We start from the raw sequence: 24,128 nt of genomic DNA, 5'->3' as shown, positions 1-24,128 counted from the left end.
GTGTCCGCCTAGGTGTTGGTCTGGGACCAGCTGGAGGCCCACTTATGAGGACTGCAGACACATTAAGAGCTCAGGATGCACCTCTGTTGAGGTGTCCCAGGACCCTTGGATATGGGCTCCAGTCTGCAGGTTCCAGGCCCCAGCAGCTTATGATGGCGCTCCTGATAAGCCAGACATGGATTGGATTGGGCAGAGTAAGCCCACAGGAAGGACTGGCCCTGTGGCCTACAGTGTAAGACACCTGGAGTTGGACATGTTACCTGACTCTAGGTCCCCCGACTGAATCGATATTTTATATGACTTTTATATCACTAGGCATGGCTTAGATCAGGATTTATTGATAATTTAGAGCTAATCATAATAAAGGTTGACACATTGTATGCTTACCAGGTACCATTGTGAGCACTTTATACACATGATACCATTTAGTGCTCCCAACATTCCTTAGAACATAAGCACAGTCATCCCCCAGTATATGCGGAGGATTGATGCCAGGACCCCCGAGTATACCAGATCCACGCATACTCAAGTCTCACAGTTGTCCCTGAGGAGCCCGCGGATTCGAGAAGTCAACCCTCTATGAATTCTGCATCCTGCAGATACTCTATTTTCAATCTGCATTTGCTTGACAAAAATCTGTGTGGACCTACACAGTCCAAATAATCCATGTTGTTCAAGGGTCAACCCTATGTCTGTCATTTCCATGTTAGAAAAGCCAAGACACAGGGGAAGGTCAGCAACTTGCCATGTGTCACACAGGAATTAAGTAGGGAGCTGAGATTCAAACTGCCATCTCTGGCTTCAGAGTCCAGGCTGTGTACAATTTTACTATTATTCCAATAAAAACAACTGCTTCCCATAGGCTGTGCTGGGCTGGTTGCCAGGGTTGACAGCCCCTTGAATCCACAGCAGTGCCTGCAAAGGCAAGATTATCCCTCCGGTGATGCAGATGAGGAAACTAAGGATGATGAATGTGCTGAAGGCACAAATAGGGAGTGGTAGTCCAGGACTGCCAGTCAGGTCTGGCCTAGCCTTGCCATGATATTTCAGTCTGTCTCAAGCTCGAGTGTCTTCATCTGACAAGTATTTCTTGAGCATGTGGCACATCCGGGGCCACTTTTGGGTGGTGGGTATACAGAGGTCCACAGAACAGGCCTGATCTCAAGGATCTCCCTTTAGATTGAGCATTTCTGCTAATAGAACAGCTAATGTAGAGCAGAGAATGGGGAATCAAGACTAGGGCTGGGAGCTGGGCCCAGTGGCTCATGCCTGTAATCCTAGCACTTTGGGAGACTGGAGCAGGTGGATCTGTTGAGCCCAGGAGTTGAAGACCAGCCTGGGTAGCACAGTGAGACCCCGTCTCTACAAAAAAAGAAAAAATTAGCCGGGTATGGTAGTGCGTAGCCTGTAGTCCCAGCTACTCGGGAGGCTGAGGTTGGAGGATCACTTGAGCCCAGAAGATTGAGGCTGCAATGAGCCATGATCTTACCACTGCACTCCAACCTGGGCAGCGGAGCAAGACCCCTCTCTAAAAATTAAAAAAAAGACTAGTGCACTTTAGGAGTTCGAGGCCAGCCTGGCCAACATGGTAAAACCCTGTCTCTACTAAAATTACAAAAAAAAAAAAAAATTAGCCGGGCATGGTGGTGGGTGCCTGTAATCCCCGCTACTAGGGAGGATGCGGCAGGAGACCATCACTTGAAACTGGGAGACAGAGGTTGCGGTGAACCTCAGATCAAATCTAGCTCTGCTGTTTATTTACATTGTGACATTAGACAATTCAACTAAGTTCCCTGAACCTCAGTTTCTCATTTAGAAAATAAGAAATGCAGAACCTACTTTGTAGTGTTGTTGTGAAAACATGTTGTGCTACATGTTGTAAAGCATGCAGCTTGTGGCAAGTGATGTGTAAATGTCAGCGCCCACCTTCATGCTTTCCCTGCCAAAACCAGACTTGTATATAAAACACTCAGCACAGAGTGAGCCCTCGATAAATAGTCACTGCTAGTATCATGATGATTATAAGTGATTATCAGATTACATGTGTCTGATGAGATATGCCTGCAAGTTCATCTTTAAGTAAACATATACTTAATTTGTTTCATGACATTCTGGAAACATTGGGCTACGTCTCTCGGTTGAACCCACCTCTGCTCAAATTTTCCATTGATAAAAATAGGACTCATAATGCCAGCCTGGTTCCTGGGCAGGAAATGACTAATGCAATTAACTGTTTCTGTACTAAATCACAACCCGGAGGCGTGTCTCTGGCATGAGTGAAGAATCGTCAAGGATTCTGGCTGTTAGGATGCTGATTGTCAGGTTCCTCTGCCTGCATCGTTGTTTGTCAGCCTGCAGTGGCCTGGGGATTGAAAACTGGAGTGGGTTTCCTACAGAGAGCAAACCCTTTCATTAGCCAACCTGAACATGCAGTCGACTGACACTTGCGTTTCTCTCTGTAAATTAATAAGTTGGCATTTCTGGTTGATATTTTTAAATTTGTATGACTTGTTCATAACGTGCTGATGATTGAACCTGCTCAGCAGGTTAATGAGAGTCGCTGTGGGGCAGGCATTGCAAATAATGGTGATTGCATGGTGCACCGGCCTTTGTTTAGTAGCAGAAGCCCTTCTGTGTAAGGGCAAGAGCAGGGCCACTGTGACAGGGGAGGCCCAGAGGCCTCAGCCCCACACTGGGCTCCTCTGCAGGTTGCCCCTGGACCTAAGAGTGCTACACCTCTGGAAAACAGTGTGGAGAGCAGTGCTGTGGCCTGGAGGGAGGAGGACGCAGCTAGCAGGCAGTTAGTCGGTTCCCTGGGCATTTCCTTTGCCTCCATAGGCCTCCTTGCCTCCAGTGATCTGTTAGCAGGTGTTGGGTGATGGTGCCCCCTAGTGGACAGTTTGCACAAGGGCACCCACACTACCTCAGGGCTTTTGGTTCCTGCAGTGGTGGGCTCCCCCATTGTTGGCTCTGAGGTACTTCTGAGAAGCCTCAGGACCAGCCCAAAGCTATAAACGTAGAGCTGGTGGGCTTTGAAGTACTCACTCCCCATTGAGGGATTATTTTCTTCTCCTCAGGGTACTCCTAGGAGGCCTTGAATTCTTCGGGGCCTCTTTAGAGTGGGGCTGGCCTCCTTGGGCTCCGGTGCCAGCCGGGTGTAGCTACTGGGTGCACCCAAGATTGTGAGGAGGGGAGGAGGCGTGTTGTGCACACGTGTATGGGGTGAGAGGCATTATAGGTGTGGCCTGGGGATGCCGGCCTCCCTCTCTCCGTCAGGAAAGCCAGCATTGTTGCCGCACCTAGGAGGCAGCAAGGCGCGGTGACAGGAATGTGTCAGGACACAAACTCAGGCTTCACTGCCAGCTCTGCCATATGCTCATGGTTACCTGAAGTGTATACACCACCGTGTGTTTGTTGGCTGGGGCTGCCATAACAAAATACCACAGACGAGGTGGCTTCCACTACAGAAACATTCTTTTCTCACAGTTATGGAGGCTGGGAGCCCAAGGTCACTGTGAAAGCAGGTTTGGCTTCCCCTGGGGCCGCTCTCCCGGGTTCGTGCTGGCCGCCTTTTTGTTCTGTCCTTACATGGCCTATTCTCTGTGTGGGCGCCTCCCTGCTGTCTCTTCCTCCTCTTATAAGGATACCACACACACACACAGACACATACACACACATACACACACACATATACCACACACACACCACACACACCCACACCATACACATATGCCACACACACACACCACATACACATACACACATACACACACATGCACCACACAGACACACACCTGGGCACAGTGGCTCACGCCTGTAATCCCAGCACATTGGGAGGCCAAGGTGAGCAAATGGCTTGAGCCCAGGAGTTCCAGACCAGCCTGGGCAACATGGTGAAACCCCATTTCTACAAAAAAAAAAAAACCACCTTTTTTTAATTAGCAGGCATGGTGGTGCACACTTGTAGTCCCGTCTACTCAGGGGAGGCTGAGCCCAAAAGGTGAAGGCTGCAGTGAGCTAAGATCGTGCCATTTCACCCTAGCCTGGACAACAGAGCAAGACCCTGTCTCAAAAAAAAAAAAAAAAGGGTCAGGCACAGTGGCTCACACCTGTAATCCCATCATTTTGGGAGGCCAAGGTGGGCAGATCACCTGAGGTCAGGAATTCAAGACCAGCCTAACCAACAGGGCGAAACCCCATCTCTACTAAAAATACAAAAATCAGCCAGGCTTGGTAGCACACACCTGTAATCCCAGCTACTTGGGAGGCTGAGACAGGATCATTGCTTGAACTCAGGAGGCGGAGGTTGTAGTGAGCCACTGCACTCCAGCCTGGGTGACAGAGTGAGACTCTGTCAAAAAAAAAAAAAAAAAAAAAAAAAAATACATATATATATATATATATATATATATATATATATATACATTAAATTAAATAAAGCATATCAGTCCTATTGGAGTAGAGCCCCATTGTTAGAGCTCATTTAACTTAATTACTGCATTAAAGACCCTTTCTCCAAATACAGTCACATTGGGGGTTAGGACTTAAGCATAGGAATTGGGGAGGGGACACGATTCAGTCTTAACAACTACCCTGTACCTCAGTTTCCTCATCTGTGAAATGGCAATGATAATATCTGCCTCATGTGTTGATATGTGGATTAAGTTGATTAAACAAGATATGTAAAAGGAAGTCTCTAGCTGAGTCCTTTGCATGTATGTCTATCTGTACCTAGATCCATCTACATATACACATATAGACATGCATATATGTGTGTATATATGCATATTTGCATATACATGCATATATACCCATGTGCACATATATACATGCATATGTACATGTATATACACACACTCTCAATAAGTGCATGTGTGGGACACTCCTTTCTGCCACCTCTGTTTTAGGAAACCTTAAATTTGCCAGGAGTCTGTTTGCTTATCTCAAAAATGGGAGAGAGGAGACCATGTGGCCTAAGGGAAAAGACATCTCACTTTGGGTCAGAAGATTGAGGGTTCAAGTCCTTTCATGGTCAAAATGTTTCCAATGCTTTGTATGGACACTTAAAAAAGATGCAGAGTCCCTCTTTCACTGGGTTCACTGGGTTGTGAAAATTGAACTAAATTAAGTTAGGTAACTAATAATAAAGCACCTGTGGTTACATCAGAGCGCTGGAAATGGAAGATTCCTCCCTCCTCATTGGGACTCTGAAATCCCCTTAACTAAGTACTGGTGGGAATTTTTGTTTTCTTTTTCCTTTTCTTTTCTTTTTTTTTTTTTTTTTTTTTTTTTGAGACAGGTTTCACTCTGTCACCCAGGCTGGAGTGCAGTGGCGCACTGCAGCTCACTGTAGCCTCTGCCTCCCAGTCAAGCCATTCTCCTGCCTCATCCTCTCACCTTAGCCTCCTGAGTAGCTGGGACTACAGGCATGTGCCACCATGCCCAGCTAATTTTTAAATTTTTTTGTAGAAACAGGGTCTTGCCATTTTGCCCAAGCTGGTCTCGAACTCCTGGGCTCAAGCAGAAGCCACCTCAGCCTCCCAAAGTGCTGGGATTATAGGTGTGAGCCACTGTGCCCAGCTGAGAATGCTTTTAAGTTAACAATGAATACTTAGAAACTATGCTTAGAATACATTGAAGACATTATTTCATTGCCATGCAAAAATGTGTATCTTGTGTCTTAAAAGGAAAGCATGTTGATGTCATGACTTTAATGCTACACAAATGTATATCTTAAATTAGAAGCCAAATCCAGGCCCCTCCAGGACAGTGGCACCCTCCCCCTCTCCAGCATGACCTCAGACCACTGACCTTCATCAAACTCATTCTCCCTTCCCCACTCGAGCCACACAAGGGGTCAGGAAGGTGTCTAGGCTGCTGTTCTGGACCATCGTACCCTTACCAAAGAGATCTCTCAGTGCGGAGGAGTGAGGAGCTTTGGCCTCCCCTGAATAAGCGTGAGGAAGCAAAGATTCCCCAGCAATAAAGTAGATGCCGAATCCCCAGCAATAAAGTAGATGCCGAATGTCATCTCAGCCCCCACTGGAGTGAGACTGCCTTTGTGCATTCTCTCCAGCACATCAGTGGTTCCTATAAATCTCACAATGATTGCTTTTCTCAAGGTTGCTTCATGGCAAGTCTGCAAGTGCGCTTTCTCCAACAGAGGGAGGAGGTTAGGAATAGACTTCACAGGCAGGAGCTGACTTGGGAATGGCCCAGGGGAGAACAAGTAAAGATGCATCTGCTTTGAAAGAATCCTTTCGTTTTCATTTAAGGACTTGACATCAGGGAAGTTTTATATCCTGGGAACTCGCCTGGCTCCGTGTTGTGTGTGAAGAAGGATTGTGAGGCCGCTGCTCAACTGCGTTGCCTCTTTCTCCTTCCTTGTGTCAAATAATGTAGCTTTTATTTTGTATGATTGCGTGTGCGCTGGGTGTTTCCCAACTGCAGGGGATGGGGTTAGTATTCCTGGCCCTGTGAGCAGAGACAGAGGTGACCCAGGCTGGGAACCACCCTTCATGAAGGGACCGGCCATTAGTGGGTGGCGGGCAGGCAAGGAGATGGATATCGTGGGCGATATTTCAATTATGGATCAACCCTTAGTGCCTGGCACATGGTAAGCGCTACATGAGGGTTAGCCATGATCATGACCGTCCTCTTTGTAGAAGGGCCTGTCAGAGGTTAACATCAGGGGAGCTTTTCCAGTTATGTGTCTTGCTCTGAAAAATAGGAAGGGGGAAAGTTAAGTTAATGGCAGTAGTGGGCCCAGGGCTTCAAAGGGCCATGCATCATGTTTTCTACCTGAGTGCTCAGTGTATTGTAGATAGTCTGGGGGAAATGGCAGGAACAGCTGGAGCGCTCATGGGGATCAGTGTAGAAATGCTCTCTGGGTCCTCCCTGGCCACTGTGGTCTCTGCCATGCTGAATAATGAATCAGGCTGATTCCTTGCTTCAGCCGGATGGAGAACTGGGTCAAGCTTCACTCCAGAGAATCCCCAGACACCTCTCTGGCAGAACCCACTGACATCCTAGATTTGAAAAGCATTTCAGTATTTTTTTTAAAAAAAAAGCAATAACAAAACCTAGTTATATTTAAAACCGTATACATAATGACAGTGATCTCCGTTTCTGCCTGTAATGACCACAAATGCCAGTTTACTAAAAACTTCTCTATTATGGAGGCAACATCCAAGAGGTATTTTGAATCTTGAAAAGCTTGCCTGTTTTTTGTATGGACTCTGTGAAAGTTGTTTTAGGTCATAGCCCTTTGCTCACTGGCTGCCTTATTATTTATTTATTTATTTATTTATTTATTTATTTATTTATTAGATGGAGTCTCACTCTGTCACCCAGGCTGGAGTGCAGTGGCGCCATCTCAGCTTACTGCAACCTCCGCCTCCCGGGTTCAAGCAATTCTCCTGCCTCAGCCTCCCAAGTAGCTTGCACTACAAGCTTGTGCCACCACGCCCGGCTAATTTTTGTATTTTTAGTAGAAACGGGGTTTCGCCATGTTGGCCAGGCTTGTCTCGAACTCCTGACCTCAAGTGATCTGCCCGCCTCAGCCTCCCAAAGTGCTGGGATTACAGGAGTGAACTACTGCACCTGGCCCAATTGCCGTATTTCTCAGTGAAACCTGGGTGGTGAAAAGACCCTGGGCTGCGGGCAGAAATCAGACCCGTTGCTGTCTACTGGCTACAGTAACTGGGAGATGACAGAGGGCTGTACTTAACTCTTAGGGAAATATCGCAAAACATGCTCTATCAAATGTAACAAATGTACCCTAAGTGTACATTATTCTGGCCACCAATGTGAAATAAATAGTATGTGGGCTATATGATTATTAAAAAGGTTCTTCTTCATAGTCACATATAGCAGGAATACATGGCTTTTTTCCACCTGACCCCCAGAACATAGATAGAAAAGGTCTCCATAGAGCAGCTGTGCAGCATAGGCAGCAGCCGGGATCACCATGTTCCTAGGATCTAGCAAGACAGGCTGGAATCCCATATCCTGCAGTGGTCTGTGTATCCTCCCCAAAACCCTGCCCGTTCCGTGTGGCTTCTATTTCTCTCATGTTGAATCCCTATTCTCTACGCTGAAACTTTTGCATGTTCCTTTTTCTCTGCCAACGTTCTCCTCAGCAGGAGGGTAACACCCTTCTCCTTTAATTCCCCCTGACAACATCAGCCATCTCTGTAAGAGGCCCTTTGCTGGTGCATCAAGGGTAATATCAAGGGGGCTTACATCAAAATCAGTTTCTTGCATCATTTTTTATCTATTTTTTTGAGACGGAGTCTCACTCTGTTGCCCAGGCTGGAGTGCAGTGGCACGATCTTGGCTCACTGCAACCTCTGCCTCCTGAGTTCAAGCAAGTCTCCTGCCTTAGCCTCCCGAATAGCTGGGATTACAGGCACCTGGCACCACACCTGGCTGATTTTTGTTTTTTTTTTAGTAGAGTTGGAGTTTTGCCATGTTGGCCAGGCTGGTCTTGAACTTCTGACTTCAGGTGATCCACCCGCCTTGGCCTCCCAAAGTGCTGGGATTACAGGCGTGAGCCACCACACCTGGCCAATTTTTAAATTTTATTATTGTTTTTTTTAGAGATGGAGTATCGCTCTGTCACCTAAGCCACTGCTGGAATGCAGTGGCTTGATCCTAGCTCACTGCAGCCTCAAACTCCTGAGCTCAAGTGATCCTCCCACCTCAGCCTCTCTAGTAGCTGGGACTACAGGTGTGCACCACTGTGTCTGGCTAATTAAAAAAAATTTTTTTTACAGACCATGTCTTACTTTGTTACCCAGGCTTGTCTTGAACTCCCGGCCTCAAGTGATCCTCCTGCGTCAGCCTCCCAAGTAGTTGGGATTACAGGCATGAGCCACTGTGCCTGGCCAGTTTCTTGTATTAAAAACTGGGTGTTGGGTCCAGGTGGGGTGGCCCATGCCTGTAATCCCAGCACTTTCGGATGCCAAGGTGGGAGGATCACTTGAGCTCAGGAGCTTGAAACCAGCCTGGGCAACATGGCGAGATCTTTTACAAAAAATCAAAAATTAGCAGGGTGTGGTAGGCGCCTGTAGTCCCAGCCACTTGGGAGGCTGAGGTAGAAGGATTGCTTGAGCCTGGGAGGTCAAGGCTGCAGTGAGCCATGATTGTATCACTGTACTCCAACCTGGGTGACAGAGTGAGACCCCATCTCAAAAAAATACAAAAACAAAAACAAAAAACCTGGGTCAGACTTTCTCACCTTCACAAGTCATTCAGTCCTGCCTGTCAGCTCCAGCCACCCTGAAGTTGTGCAGCCCTTTCTTGCCCCTCCCTACTTTCCTATACCCATTTCTTCTGTTCACTCTTAAATTCCTGATCATTTCCTATGTAGAGCCATTTAACCGGTTTCCTCATCCACTAACCAAAAGAGGATTGTGATGCTAACTAGAAAGCTTTTGCTAGCCCTGATTCATGTACACACATACAATACGTGTTGATGTCTTGACGGTGAGCACTCTGCTATCTAACCTCCTTGAAACTCTTTTAAAGTACAGTAAATCCTTACTTAACATTATTAGTGAGTTCTTAGAAACTCCAGCTTTAAGAGAAATGATGTGTAAGGAAACCAGATTTTTTTCTCATCAACATTATAGCAAAACAACATTGAAAGAAGTTGAACAAAACCTTATTCAAGGTAGGTCATTTTGCTTAAAGTCACAGTTTTCAAGAACCTATCAATGATGTTAAGTGAAGATATACTGTACTTTGTATTTTTACAGCTTTTAGAAAACTGGTGAGAGCTTTGGACCATCTTTCCATCACACACACACACACACACACACACACACACACACACACACACACACATAATTTTGGATATATTTTCAGGGTGTTTAGAACTTCCTGAAGCCCATCCATGGATCTCCCAGGTCCGTGGACCCTTAATAAAATCCCTGAAGTGTGGCCGAGCGCAGTGGCTCACGCCTGTAATCCCAGCACTTTGGGAGGCTGAGGTGGGGTAGGCAGATCACTTGAGGTCAGGAGTTCGAGACCAGCCTGGCCAACATGGTGAAACCCCATCTCTACTAAAAATACAAAAATTAGCTGGGCATGGTGATGGGCGTCTGTAATCCCAGCTGCTCAGGAGGCTGAGGCACAAGAATCGCTTGAACCTGGGAGGCGGAGGTTGCAGTGAGCCGAGATCGTGCCACTGCACTCCAGCCTGGCAGACAGAGCGAGATTCAGTCTCAAAAACAAAAAACAACAACAAAAAAAACCCTGAAGTCAGCTGATGAGTCAGCCTGCCCTTCTGAAGAGGACGGAGCACCCCTCACCCCCACCAGGCTCTGCATCTCTCCCTGTCCCCCGCCACCTAGGGGTATCTTTATTGATGCTCAGTCATTAATTGTAAAAACAAAACTAGATTGGCATAGCTGGCTATGATGTGTCAGGATTGGGGGATCAGAGACCTTGAGAAAATAGTGGCCACCTTTTCTCACCTATTTCCTTTGGGCCAGGCCCTTCGCAAGATTCTTAATCTAAGTCATCCCATTTCATCATGCCAGGACCCTATGAGGTCCATCCTGTTATCCTCATGGCAACAGATGAGGAAACTGAGGCTCACCAAGATTGAGTAACCTGGGTCACACTGCTAATAAGTAGCCGACCTGAGATTTCATCCCAGAGTTAGTGGCTTCAACACCTGGGCCCCAAGCCACTCTGTGCTGGGCCCCTTCTCCCATAGTTGCACCTTACTCTTCTTGATCCATGTCCACAGAGCTGTGTGACCTTGGATGTGGCAGCCAAACGAATATGCCCTTCCAGTTTTTTGAAATACTACCTAGGGCAGAGTGTTTGGTCTGTTTGTCCCATTGATAATAAGTCTCCGGTGCCTAGCACATGGTAGGTGTCATAAATATTTGTTGAATGAATGAATTAATCTGTCCTGTAAGGCTCAGCTCAATTTCATGTTTTTAAGAAACTGTCCATCACTAACTCTGAATTAAAAAAAAAAAAAAAAAGCCCGGGCTCAGTGGCTCACACCTGTAATCCTAGCACTTTGGGAGGCCCAGATGGGTGAATCACTTGAGGTCAGGAGTTGGAGACCAGCCTGGCCAACATGGTGAAACCCTGTCTCTACTAAAAATACAGAAAATTAGCTGAGCGTGGTGGTCTGCGCCTGTAATCCCAGCTACTTGGGATGCTGAGGCAGGAGAATTGCTTGAACCCGGGAGGCAGAGGTTACAGTGAGCCAAGACAGTGCCACTGCACTCCAGCCTGGGCAGCAGAGTGAGACTCCATCTTAAAACAAAAAACAAAAAACAAAAAAAAAAAACACCTCCTTCCGTGAGCTCCCAACCCATGTTTGTGCCTCAGTGTATCCTTCATGGTCCGTGCTATAGATTGCTGCTATGTGTCTGCTCTGTCACAAGCTTCTCAAGAGCAGGAACTTATCTACTCTCAGATACTCTCAGGTAACTCAGATGTATCTACAGGGAAGAATAGGCACTCATCTCTGTAGTCCTCCAGGACCTAATAGGCACTCAGGAAATGTTATCATCGCGAATACACAGTTGTTATTGTGCTGCAGGACAATTAGGCTTGAGTGGTAAATGATTCCCATAGATGACTGTTAATTAGGATTACATTTGTAGTGTCGGGCCACATTTTAGCTTTTTGATGTGAACTTTTTTAGTTTTCTAACATCTGTAACTTAACGTTGTTATATGTTCTGGTACCATTTACCTTTTGGTCACTGTCCCTCAACAGTCACAGAGCAGCGGCTGTGCCCTGGGTGTTGGATATGCTCCTTCATGGACATGAGCTCATTTTACCACTGTCTTCTTTGGTCCTGTACCCCGAGGCTGACTTTCCTGGTTACAGGCAAGGCCTGTATCCCACGGCTCACTGGCTCCCGGCCCCTGGTCTCGCCCCTCACTGCATCCCCTGCCCCACCTGGTCCCTGAAGGAGATCCCCCAGTTTTCTGACAGCATGCTCTCATTTTGCTGCCTGCATTAAAGCCCAGAGAAAGGAAAAGGACAGAAACCTAGAAATTCAGCAGGAGAAAAGAGAAATGGAAGACAGGAAAACAAAAATTGAAATAATAGTATCTTCCGGAACCAGAGAGAATGAAGTCCATATTTGCTGAGGGCCTACAATGTCCCAGCCACTTGCCCTTCTTCATTTCCTTATCACTGTTCAACTGAGTAACCTTAGATGCCTGGAAGCTGAGCATCCACTGATTGGAATATAATTCGAACCCAAGACCATCTGGTCATAGATACCCAGGCTTTGCTCTGTGTTCTGCTCCACGACACATGTTTTAGGGAGAGGTCCTCTGCAGGTAGATGGCTGTATTATAAAACTCAGAGATAGAAGCTGCACCCAAGATGAGTGTTCCAACTAAGATAGGATGACTCGATTCCACTGTGGAAGAAAAGAGAACAAATGGGAGAGAAGGGGGCCCAGGTCAAAAGCTGTGTCCCTTCTGGGTCAGCCATGACCCAGATCCCTTAAATGCCCATAGTAACTAACAACAATAACAGAAGCAGCAGCAAACTCGAATTTAGCCCAGTTAATCCTCACAACATTTGTTATGAGACAAGTTATTTTTAGTACCCACATTTTATAACGAGGACATTGAGACACAGACAGGTTAACTAACTCACCCAAGGTCAAAAATGGTAAGAGGCAGCCCTGGGATTTGAACCTAGATTTTACTTTCAGTCTGAGGAACCACATAACTTTGGGTAAAGAACCACATAACTTTGGGAACCATCTGTCTATAGCAGTGGTTCTCAAGGTGTGGCTCCCAGATCACAACTTCAGCATCATCTGAGAGCTTGTTAGAGATATAGATTCTTGGGTCCTACCCAGACCTACTGAATCAGAAACTCTGGGGAAGGGGCCCAGTGTTGTGTGTGTGTGTTTTTCTTTTTTCTTTCTTTCTTTTTTTTTTTTTTTTGAAATCGAGTCTCACTGTTGACCTCAAGTGGTCCGCCTACCTTGGCCTCCCAAAGTGCTGGGATTACAAGCATGAGCCACCATGCCCGGCCTGTTATGTGTTTTAAGAAAGCCCTCCAGATCATATATTCGTATGTATCGTGGTCTACAGTACATCTCCACGTGCTGGCTTTGGCTGAAATCTGTTAAACTAGAGAAATCCTTAAAATCCACTAATAGAAAAGAGGAAAAGTTTATCAATAATAATAATAAAAGCCGGATGCTGTGGCAAATGCCTATAATCCCAGCACTTTGGGAGGCCAAGGTGGGTGGATCACCTGAGGTCAGGAGTTTGAGACCAGCCTGGCCAACATGGTGAAACCCCGTCTCTACTAAAAAGACAAAAAATTAGCGAGGCGTGGTTGCGCATGCCTGTAATCCCAGCTACTCAGGAGGCTGAGGCAGGAGAATCGTTTGAACCTGGGAGACGGAGGTTGCAGTGAGCTGACACCACGCCACTGCACTCCAGCCTGGGCAACAGAGTGAGACTCCATCTCAAAATAATAAACAAACAAAAAATAATAATAAACATTTGCCAAGTTTTGACTGTCTGCCAGGCATGATGCTAAGCACTTTACCAGCATTATCTTCTTTGGGCCTCGCACATGCTGTTAAGTGTAGGTGGCATTATTATTTTACAGATGAAGAGACTGAGACTTAGAGACCTGAAGTGACTTAACTCAAAGTCACCAGCCAGAAAGTAGCAAAATCGTGACTTGAATCCAGACTCCTCTGATGACACAGTTCTACCCTGAACCATTACTCTTTTGCCCTTTTGGTTAAGAACTGTTGAAGAATGGGCATAAGTCAAAGTGTATATGTTGATTTTTTTTTGTTGTTAACTTTTTTTTTTAAGTGGCAGATGACTTGATTAAATACTTTGAGCTCTTCCCATGCTCCAAGATGAGCATTTATTCCCAGAACTGATTACGCCCAGCATCCCTTCCTGGGTTTAAGGGAAAGTGGTGGTGGTCATGAACCTTCCTGGCCACACGGGGGCAGCACCAAACATTGCAGGTTGCTCGTTTCTGCTCCCTTCTTTGGGAAGAAGCCAAGCTGGCCCCTCGGGCGGAGCTGCCTATTCCCCCTTACACCTGTTTCCTCTCACTTAAGCCACATGGAATGGGGTGAAACTCTTCAGATGAGAAACTAAATTAAAACAAGAGCAGGGTTACCCAAGAAAAATGATTTTAAATAAACTCACTATAGTAATATGTCAGGCTTATATTCATCAGTATGACAAAACAATTTTTTTTTTTTTGAGACGGAGTTTTGCTCTTGTCGCCTAGGCTAGAGTGCAGTGGCGCGATCTCGGCTCACTGCAGCCTCCGCCTCCCGGGTTCAAACGATTCTTTTGCCACAATTCTCTTGCCTCGGCCTCCCGAGTAGCTGGGATTACAGGCATGTGCCACCACACCTGGCTAATTTTTGTATTTTTAATAGAAACGGGGTTTCACCATGTTGGCCAGGCTCGTCTCGAACTCCTGGCCTGAAGTGATCCGCCTGCCTTAGCCTCCAAAAGTGCTGGGATTACAGGCATGAGCCACCACACCCGGCAAAAACAGTATTATTAATGTGCTGGGGTGAGGTCGGGTGATTTGCATATTTTAGCTAAGAATGATACTCTGGGTGTTCAGTGAGCTGTTAGATCAAAATATTTGTCATCTTGGATTCCAAGGAGAGAAAACAGCCAGTATTCTTTTTTACCTTCTTTGTTGTTACTGAATTCTTTTGAGCAGTCCTAGGTTGTAGGATTTTATAGTAGACAGCTGGAGACAGTGGGAAAATGCATTTCTGACTTCTGGTTTGAAGAGTATTATCTCACAGTAACATTGCTGTCTTAGGGCTCACTCCAGCCAGGGTCACTAAGATGCTCTCCTGGTGGCAGCTTCTGTGGGTCTTGAACCCCATTTCCACAGTACCCTGTCCAAGCCCCAGTTTCCATGCCAGAAGCCGAATTCACCGGAATTTTGACTGAGGTGATCATATGATTTATTGTCTAACCCAGGACACTTTTTGAGAGTAAAAGGAGCTGCTCTGAATAATTTTGCCAGAATGACAGGGATACCCCAGAACTATTGAGGGGAAAATTGGGACATGTGGTCACCCTAATACAAATCTCTCATTTTTCCTTCTTGATTATTCAGTTAAGAGTTACATGACACTGTATTTATTTGCTCATTCATTCAACAAATGTTCAAGTGTCTTTTATTTTCTACGTTCACTACTTATATTATTTTCTCCTCCTGAAAACCCTCTGAAGTAATTATTATTATTGCTCCCATTTTTACAAACGAACAAAATTGGGACTTAGTAAATGACTTGTCCAAGGTCCCACAGTACATCAGAGAGCTGAGATTAGAATGCAGGCTGTCCCTACTCTTGATCCACATACGCTCAGAACTGTATTGAGTTCTGGGTGCGGTGGCTTACGCCTGTAATCCCAGCACTTTGGAGGCCAAGGCAGGCCAATCACTTGAGGTCAGGAATTCAAGGCCAGCCTGGCCAACATGGTGAAACCCCATCTCTACCAAAATACAAACATTAGCCGGGCACGGTGGTGTACACCTGTAATCCCAGCTACTTGGGAGGCTGAGGCAGAAGGATCACTTGAACCCAGAAGGTGGAGGTTGCAGTGAGCTGAGATCATGCCATTGCACTCCAGCCGGGGTGACAGAGCAAGACCCTGTCTCAAAAAAAAAAAGAACTGTATTGAGGTCACCGGCTGTTTATCCAGCCTTGTTTATCATCCTAACACCATCTGACATTGTCCCCCAACAAAAATCTCAGAGGCATATAGCAAAGTGGTTAAGTGTAGGAGCCCAGAAGCCAAACTGCCCAGGTTTGAATCCTGGATCTACCACTCACCAGCTTTGTGCTGAACCCAGTTTCCTCATGTATAACATGGGTACAGTAACTTGGTATCAACCTCAAAGGGTTGGGGTGAGGACTGACTGAGATAATACTTTTGACATTTGAATAGAGGTGGTAGGAGACAAGGTTGGAATGGCAGGCCAGGGGAGTCAGCTGGGACACTGTGATTTTACTGACTAGGGCCTGGGTTGGGAACCGACATGGGAGAGAGGTTAGTGGGCTGCACAGCACTTTCTGGAGAGCAGGGCCTGGGCACTTAGGGATCAGACTGGCACAATTGTGCGTTTTCATAAAGCAGCACATTTGGTGGAGTGCTTCTGTGGAATATTCGACACATCCACCTGGAGAAACACACTTTGGTCTGAGACTGAGGGAGCAGAGCTGCGGAGGGGGCAGGCAGGCCAGGCAAGACCTGGCTAGCTCTGAATTGGCCACAGCCAGCTCTGGCACCCGGGACCTCCTCTTCACCATCGGGCTGGTTCCCTGCAGTGTGTACACATGTGCAGAACCTTTCCCCAAGACTCAGACTCCTGAGTAGCCTCTGTGATTGTCACGGGGACTGCCTTCTCTTTTTGGTTTCTTTGTGAAAGGCACCTTGTGCACCATCAGCAGAGTGGCTGCTGAGGTGGTCACACAGCCTTCTCCTCTGGGACGTGAGGATCAGCGCACTGTTTGCTTAAACGGGCTGTTTTGTCTTTGATATTTTGGTAAGTTTTTTTTTTCCGCTTTGACAAAGTGTGATCATCCGCTCAGGAACGAGGTGCCCAGTCTACGCACGGTGACTGGAAGAGGGAATGTGGCCCTAGACCGAATATGATCACTTCAGGACACTTTGCTGTATTCATTCATTTGGTTATGAAGCTCACATTTGGAAACTTTACAAGCTGTTCTTTGAGATCCAGTCTGTTGGCTCCCAAGGAAGGGTGGCTCCATGTCTGCCTTTCCTATCTGGGGAAGGTGGCCTCTGCAACTGCTGGACAGCTTGCATGGGACCAGGGATGCAGAGAGAGATGAGGGACCCAGCTCAGACATGCGGCAACCCTGGTGATCACCAGCAAGGCAAATGCTGTAGCCAAGTCACCCTTACCTGCACTGGGAAGTTTTTTCTTCATACGTCTTTGGATTTTTTACTTGTTATAATAAGCAGCATATAGAACTTTTTTAATTAAAGGGAAAAATTGAATTACAGAACTTTAAAAAAGAAGTATGATCTCAAACAAAATATCTCTAAGTGATACAAGAATAAATGGTTTTAAAAGCACAAATCTGTCAATTCTGCAAGCACTTCAGCATTTAAAGATTCCCTCGCCACAAACGCTATAGGACCTGGCACACTTATTTGTTATCATGAGTGGATACTTTTTTTCCTTGTTTTGCTGCCTTTCTGGGTATTAGAGAAAACACCTTGCTTCTCTGTTATTAGAAACAAGTGCCTAACATGTAGTTAATTCATTCTGTCTCCACCGTTTCTAGGTGCTTACCAAATAACAGATTTCACAGGGTTGCATTTCTCACTATTTAAAAAACTGCCTTATAAGAAGTATCAGGAGCTTAGAAATTTTTGTATCCATTAGCCATATACTTATATTTCTGGTAATCTATTCTTTTTTTTTTTTTTGAGACGGAGTCTCGTTCTGTGTCGCCCAGGCTGGAGTGCAGTGGCGTGATCTCGGCTCACTGCAAGCTCCGCCTTCCGGATTCACGCCATTCTTCTGCCTCAGCCTCCTGAGTAGCTGGGACTAGAGGCGCCCACCACCACGCCTGGCTAATTTTTTGTATTTTTAGTAGAGACGGTGTTTCACCGTGTTAGCCGGGATGGTCTCGATCTCCTGACCTCGTGATCTGCCTACCTCGGCCTCCCAAAGTGCTGGGATTACAGGCATGAGCCACCGCGCCCGGCCCTCATAATCTATTCTTTTTTTTTTTTTTTTTTTTTTTGAGATGGAGTCTCGCCCTGTCTCCCAGGCTGGAGTGCAATGGTGCCAACTTGGTTCACTGCAACCTCTGCCTCCTGGGTTCAAGCGATTGTCCTGGCTCAGCCTTCTGAGTAGCTGGAGTTGCAGGCACCCACCACCATGCCTGGCTAATTTTTGTATTTTTAGTGGAGACGGGGTTTCGCCATGTTGGCCAGGCTGGTCTCAAGCCCCTGACCTCAGGTGATCCACCCACCTCAGCCTCCCAAAGTGCTGGGATTACAGGTGCTAGGATCACAGGTGTGAGCCACCGCACCTGGCCTTCTAGTAACCTATTCTAAGGAAGAAATCTGAACACATCAGGCAAAAAGATATTTGTCACTACATTTTTTTAAATAGCAAAAAATAGTTACAATTTAATTTCCAGCAATAGAGGATTTGTTAACTCAATTAGATGATTGAACATAATGAAGCAAATAAAGGTGCATTAAGTGTAGTACCTTTTAGTTGCGGGAGGGGAGTAGTGTAAACTGATATGATTGACCAAACCATGGAGTGACTTCTTGTCCTCTTTCACTGTCTTCCAGTGTTTTGCTGTGCGTTCTCTGGGATGGGTAGAGATGGCAGAAGAGGACCTCGCCCCCGGTAAAAGTAGTGTTGCGGTCAACAACTGCATCAGGCAACTTTCCTACTGCAAAAATGACATCCGAGACACGGTCGGGATTTGGGGAGAGGTAAGTGGCATGTAGAATGATGCACGGCAGGCTGTTTACGTTCTCCTGCATTTCAGGAAGCCCCACAGCTCAGTGACACATGGTACTGAGGGGCTCCGGGGCGTTCATCAGGTGCCTTTTCCCATTAATGCAGGAAGTGTAGGCATGGTGCCCCCGTGTGACTGATCCCTTAGCACTGCCAGATGCCAGTGAGGACTGGGGCCTGGAGAGAGAGCGTTTCTCAGTAGCTAAGTGACACAGATTCATGGGTGAGCTTTAGGGGCCCAGAACTCCTCTAAACATGCCTGCAAAATGGGATGTGCCAGTGTATAAGAGCAGTTTTGCAGACTGGAAGAAGGACCTGTATTCTCAAAGGGGAAGGTGACTTCCACACGTCCACACAAAAATGTTGATGCCTCTGCTTTAAAAGTTGACAAATTATTCTTTTATAACCCTCTTCTTTACTTAGCATCTGAAGAATCAACATTATACATGAATTGTGGAATTGATATTTATATACTTCTCCCTTTTAACAGAGTGATTCCATTTTGAAATGTTAGTTGAGATAATTTCAGAAAGGAAAAAATAAGTACAGATACCAAATGTGTATGAAACTCACATCAAACCGGAAAAGCTGTATTCCTGGTGTGCTCTGAGACCTGTGGAAAAAGCATTTTGGGAGCATCTTGGAATAGTGTTTGCTACATGAATAGATAGATGTTGTTCTCTCTGCTTCTAGTGAACAGAGCAGTGGTAGAAAAGTTTGCTTTTTGGTTGGGCTGATTGGGACTCCACTCACATTTTCTCCTAGCAGCACGTCCCAATGGGAGGTAGGTTTCCAAGCCTTTCCATGGTGGAGTTTGTCTCCTTAAAGTGGAGCTGAATCACTGCATTGCCAAGCTGACTTTTAGATTCTAGGCATAAGGGAGAGCTGGAAGAATTTTCTTCCATCCAAGAAAAGCCATTTACCCTCTTCTGTTGTTTGACTTTACTGTACTCTCTCACCGCATTATCTCCCATCCAAATACCCAAGCCTGGCTGAGCATAGTGGCTCATGCCTGTAATCCCAGCACTTTGGGAGGCCGAGGCAGGTGGATCACCTGAGCTCAGGAGTTTGAGACCAGCCTGGCCAACATGGTGAAACCCTGTCTCTACTAAAAATACAAAAATTAGCCGGGTATGATGGCACGCACCTGTAGTCCCAGCTACTCGAGAGGCTGAGGTAGGAGAATCACTTGAACCTGGGAGGCGGAGAGGTTGCAGTGAGCTATCGTGCCATTGCACTCCAGCCTGGGTGACAAAGTGAGACTCTATCTCAAAAAAAAAAAAAAAAAAAGAACAAAACCCAGGCCTATGTTTCCCACCAAATTCTCCACCTATCTTCTCTCTCCTTCAGTCAAAAATGCTGTTCCTTCTTGGCTAGGATTTAGAAGGTAGGTGGTTGTGACTTATACTAATATGTGAATGACTGACCTTTGGAGGAGCCATAGGACTAAGGCAGCATGCTCAGCCTTCTGAGTAGCTGGTGAATCTGTTTCACCACAACAGCGCACAAGTTCTGTTTTCTGCCAGTGCTTTCATCTGTAAATGGCTTAGCTGCTCTTTGGGGAAGATTTGAGACCAGGCTGGATCTCAGCTGTAGACAGGCCACAGCTTCAACGCTGGCTGACAGAGGCACTGAGATACCTATTTCTGCCTCCCTGAGCATCAGAGCTGTATTTCACTCTGAGAATGTTTGGTAGGAAACTAAAACATCATTCCCCAAAACTATACCAGAAAGCAATTTGTCTGTTTTACTTTGAGATTTGAAGACCTACCGAGAAGCCTCACTGTTCTGCTGAGCCAGAACTTCCATCATCAGTGCTCCAGCATCTAGATGACCTTTAGGAGAGAGAGTCTTTCAGCTGTGCAACAGATGTTTAATGATGTCCTAAAATTATGCCGGGGAGATTGCAGGGGGAATCAAGTTGAATAGTCTAGTGCTTCTGCCCACAAAGAGCCAACACAGGTGGGGAGATGGGACACCAGAGTGTAAGACTCTGAAAGATAGTGCAGGAGTTGAGAAACCTGGGTGTTCCCCTGTGCTGGGATCCCAGCAGCACCCACAGGTTCTATGTCAGACCTTGAGCAAGTTACTTAACCTTTCAGCCTCAGTTTCCCCAGCTGCTAACTGGGATAGTAACAATCCAAGCCCTCAGAGGGCAATTTAGAGAGTTCATGAGCCAGTGCACCTTAAGCACGTAGCCTAATGTTGTCATTTAAATGTTTGCCATTGTTAGTGCTGAGAAATGTCACGAAGCTGTGCCTGCTGTCTGCCAGGCAGACCACACAGCTAGGAAGTGGTGTAAAAGCCGAGAGGAAGCAGATATCGTTGTGGGTTTGGAAAGGCCATCGAGGGGATGCTTGGTAGGATCTGGCCAGAAGAATGGGGAGAGACAGGTTCCAAGAGTTTGATGGGCATGGAATTAGTAAAAGACTTATTCTCCAGGGAAACCACAATTAGCCTTTTGTCGTAAAGATTCAGAAGTGTAAATAATTAAATTTAAGAGCAGCCTGGAAAGCAGGATGGGGACACATTTCAGAGGACTCGGAGAGGGAGAGAGAAATTGGGTGTATGAGGGGAAACTGAAAGATATCAAGATTCTTGTCCAGAAAGGAAGTTTCTTAGGCAGACAAATTACAGACCCCAGGGTGGCTTCTTCTGATGGTTGACACAGCATTCCTAGATGGCCACACACACGATTAGGCTTTCCAGCCTGCATGAGGAAGACAGCGTGTTTTCTCGTTGTGTCCCAGGGGAAAGACATGTACCTGATCCTGGAGAATGACATGCTCAGCCTGGTGGACCCCATGGACCGCAGCGTGCTGCACTCGCAGCCCATCGTCAGCATCCGCGTGTGGGGCGTGGGCCGCGACAATGGCCGGTGAGTCCCTGGGTGGGGCAGTCTGGGTCACCTCACCCGTGTCCCTGGTCTAGCTGAACACCAAAGCATGGGCTCGCAGCATTTCACGGAATATGAAACTCATGTAGCCTCTGTATAGAAATGTGAAAAATGAAAGCTTGTCTCTAGTTCCCTGCCTCTTAAAGACTTCAAACTGCTTCCCTTCCTGGTTTCTGTATCTCAAATCTTTTGTCAACTCTGATCCTGATCCTGCCTTCTAGTTCTGCATGTGTCTTCTCCTGACCCTCCTCATGCAACCAAGTTTCCAACCCAGGCCATCTGAACCCCTTTTTCCCCTCTCTGCAGTCTTTTTAAAATTAATTCCATTTCATTCAGTGAAGTCTCAGCCATTTCAGAGGCCCTCCTGCTGCTGTTCTCTTCATCAAGGGCTTACTTGATGGGGACGTTGTACAGCCTTTCATCACAAGCCTCAGGTCATTAAATCATGATTATCAGGAATTTCTGGGTTTTGGGATTGGCTAAACTTTTTTAACACTTGAAAGGTCTGGTCATATCAAAATTCCATTTGATGTGTATTTTTCTGAAATTCTACTGAAAATGTGTTATTTATAAGAAATGCATCTTAGATGTGTTATGAATTTTATGTTCTCCAGGATGATTGGAAACGAGTTCCGATTTTCAAGTGTGTATTTTAACTAATAAAATAGCAGTTATCACAGACTTTATGCTCAGAGACCATTGTTAAGTAATTGGTCTACATTAAATGCAGTTAATTCTTAAATTATAGTCAATCTTTGGCAATTCCTAAGGTACTAGAGCATCTCCTAGCATTTAGGGATGAGCTATAGGATGATAGCTTGTTATTGCTTTGTTGAAAATGGACAAGAGCAAAAGAGGATAAAAATCCCCGACAACAGAGAGGCGGCTCTCCTGAGCTTATGGTTCCATTTCTGAACATTCTGCTTTTTTATTGAGTCATGTGGTCCTCTCTAATGGGGTTGTGGTCTACCTTGGCTTATCACAGCCTTTGTCAACCAACGCTGGGCATTAGCGCATTTGATTCAGTTCCAAGACCTAAACCAGAAAGGAAGGATTAGGGCCAAGTATTCATCAGTGAAAGAGTAAGCATTTATGCTAGAACCAGACATGAGAAATGGTCTGCAAAGGAGAGAGCTGAAGTGTCTTTCTTCTCACTGCCGATTGGATAAGCCTTCCTGGGAGCACAGTTGCATCTTTGAGCTTTCGTACCAGAGTGATGAATGATGACAGCTGGGCCAGATGCTTTGGGGGAATGGGTGGATGGATTATGTGCACACACCTGTCATTCCCTTGCTTGCCAGAGCTGTAGCCCTGGAGAGATGCATGAATTGGTAAATTTTACAAGGAAGCTCTCTGGTGATATTTGGTCGTCATTAAAAACATTTAACTTTGGTGGAAGGTCCTGGGTGTAAGATGCTTGAGCTTTTCCTGGTTTCTGTCCTCCAAGTTTGTTTTTAAGGCAGGAGCCAAAGTGCAGAGCTTGTGACATTACATACGTGTGCGACGCAGGAGCGAAAGTGTGGAGCTTGTGACACTACATACGTGTGCGAGGCAGGGGCCAAAGTGTGGAGCTTGTGACACTACATATGTGTGCGAGGCAGGAGCCAAAGTGTGGAGCTTGTGACATTACATACGTGTGCGACGCAGGGGCCAAAGTGTGGAGCTTGTGACACTACATACGTGTGCGAGACAGGGGCCAAAGTGTGGAGCTTGTGACATTACATACTTGTGTGAGGCAGGAGCCAAAGTGTGGAGCTTGTGACATTACATATGTGTGCGAGGCAGGAGCCAAAGTGTGGAGCTTGTTACATTCCATGCGTGTACGAGTGGATGAGCTTGGGTTTTCCTAAGGTCAGATTGTCAGTGGATTGTATTGATGAGGTTTTCAGCTCACCCTAACTCTTTAAAGTGAGGCCACGTGCTACATGTCTGGAAGGAAACAAATGATTCAAACTCCAGTTGACAAAATTATTCAAGTTCTCTGAGCCTCAGTTCTCTCATCTGTGAAGTGAGGATCATAATAAGGACCACAACACATACATATATGTGCACGTGCATGTGTATACAGTAATCGGTTCAGTGATAGCACATACATATATGTGCACGTGCATGTGTATACAGTAATCGGTTCAGTGATAGGGACATGACAGATGCTTAATGAATGTTAGCCCTTGATTTTTAAACACACGCTAGCAGATGCAGCTAATGACATGGCTTCCTTTTAAAGACAGTGGAGGTCGGAGAGGAGTCAGACCGCAGGGAGACTTGAAGTACGCTTGATCACGTGATCTAGAGGATGAGCGGCTGTTCCAGACCCTAATGAGTTCAGTTGTCCTACAAAGCAGGAAGAGCTTCCTACTCCCTGATGAAATCAGTGTGAATTAGGTTACATTGCCTTGGTTATGTTTTTGAAACGTGGGCTGTATTACTCATGTTTTTAAATCACTTCTTATTCTCACTCAGTGTCAGCAGATGAGTGTAATTTCGAAATACGCTCAGGGTTCCACATAGCTAGCAGGACCTCAGCGAGATCATGGGAGGGCTCCACATAGCTAGCAGGACCTCAGCAAGATCAAGGGGTTGTGGCTGCCTTCAGCTGGATTGGCATGGAAACGGTAAATTTTAAAAGTGTGTTTGCCAGTGAAAGGTTCTGTTTCTCCCCATTGGTCCCCTGAGTTTCCATTCCCCAGAAGAAGGGGTC

The 24,128-nt window shown here is 46.2% G+C and overlaps 1 protein-coding gene across 38 annotated transcripts in view; it reads left to right on the top strand.

The window, feature by feature from the left end:
• Positions 1-24,128, top strand: part of APBB2 (amyloid beta precursor protein binding family B member 2) — a 401,712-nt gene that overhangs the window by 302,823 nt on the left and 74,761 nt on the right. For all 38 annotated transcript variants that reach the window (XM_063808776.1, XM_063808767.1, XM_063808773.1 and 35 more), the window contains 2 exons: positions 18,360-18,506; positions 21,282-21,409. In XM_063808776.1, coding sequence (XP_063664846.1) covers positions 18,360-18,506; positions 21,282-21,409 — 275 coding nt within the window. The remainder of the gene's footprint in view (positions 1-18,359; positions 18,507-21,281; positions 21,410-24,128) is intronic.

Source organism: Pan troglodytes, chromosome 3 (assembly GCF_028858775.2).
Source record: "Pan troglodytes isolate AG18354 chromosome 3, NHGRI_mPanTro3-v2.0_pri, whole genome shotgun sequence".
Classification (NCBI taxonomy): Eukaryota; Metazoa; Chordata; class Mammalia; order Primates; family Hominidae; genus Pan; species Pan troglodytes.
Note: the sequence above shows the minus strand (reverse complement) of the source record. Positions and strands in the feature narration are given on the sequence as shown.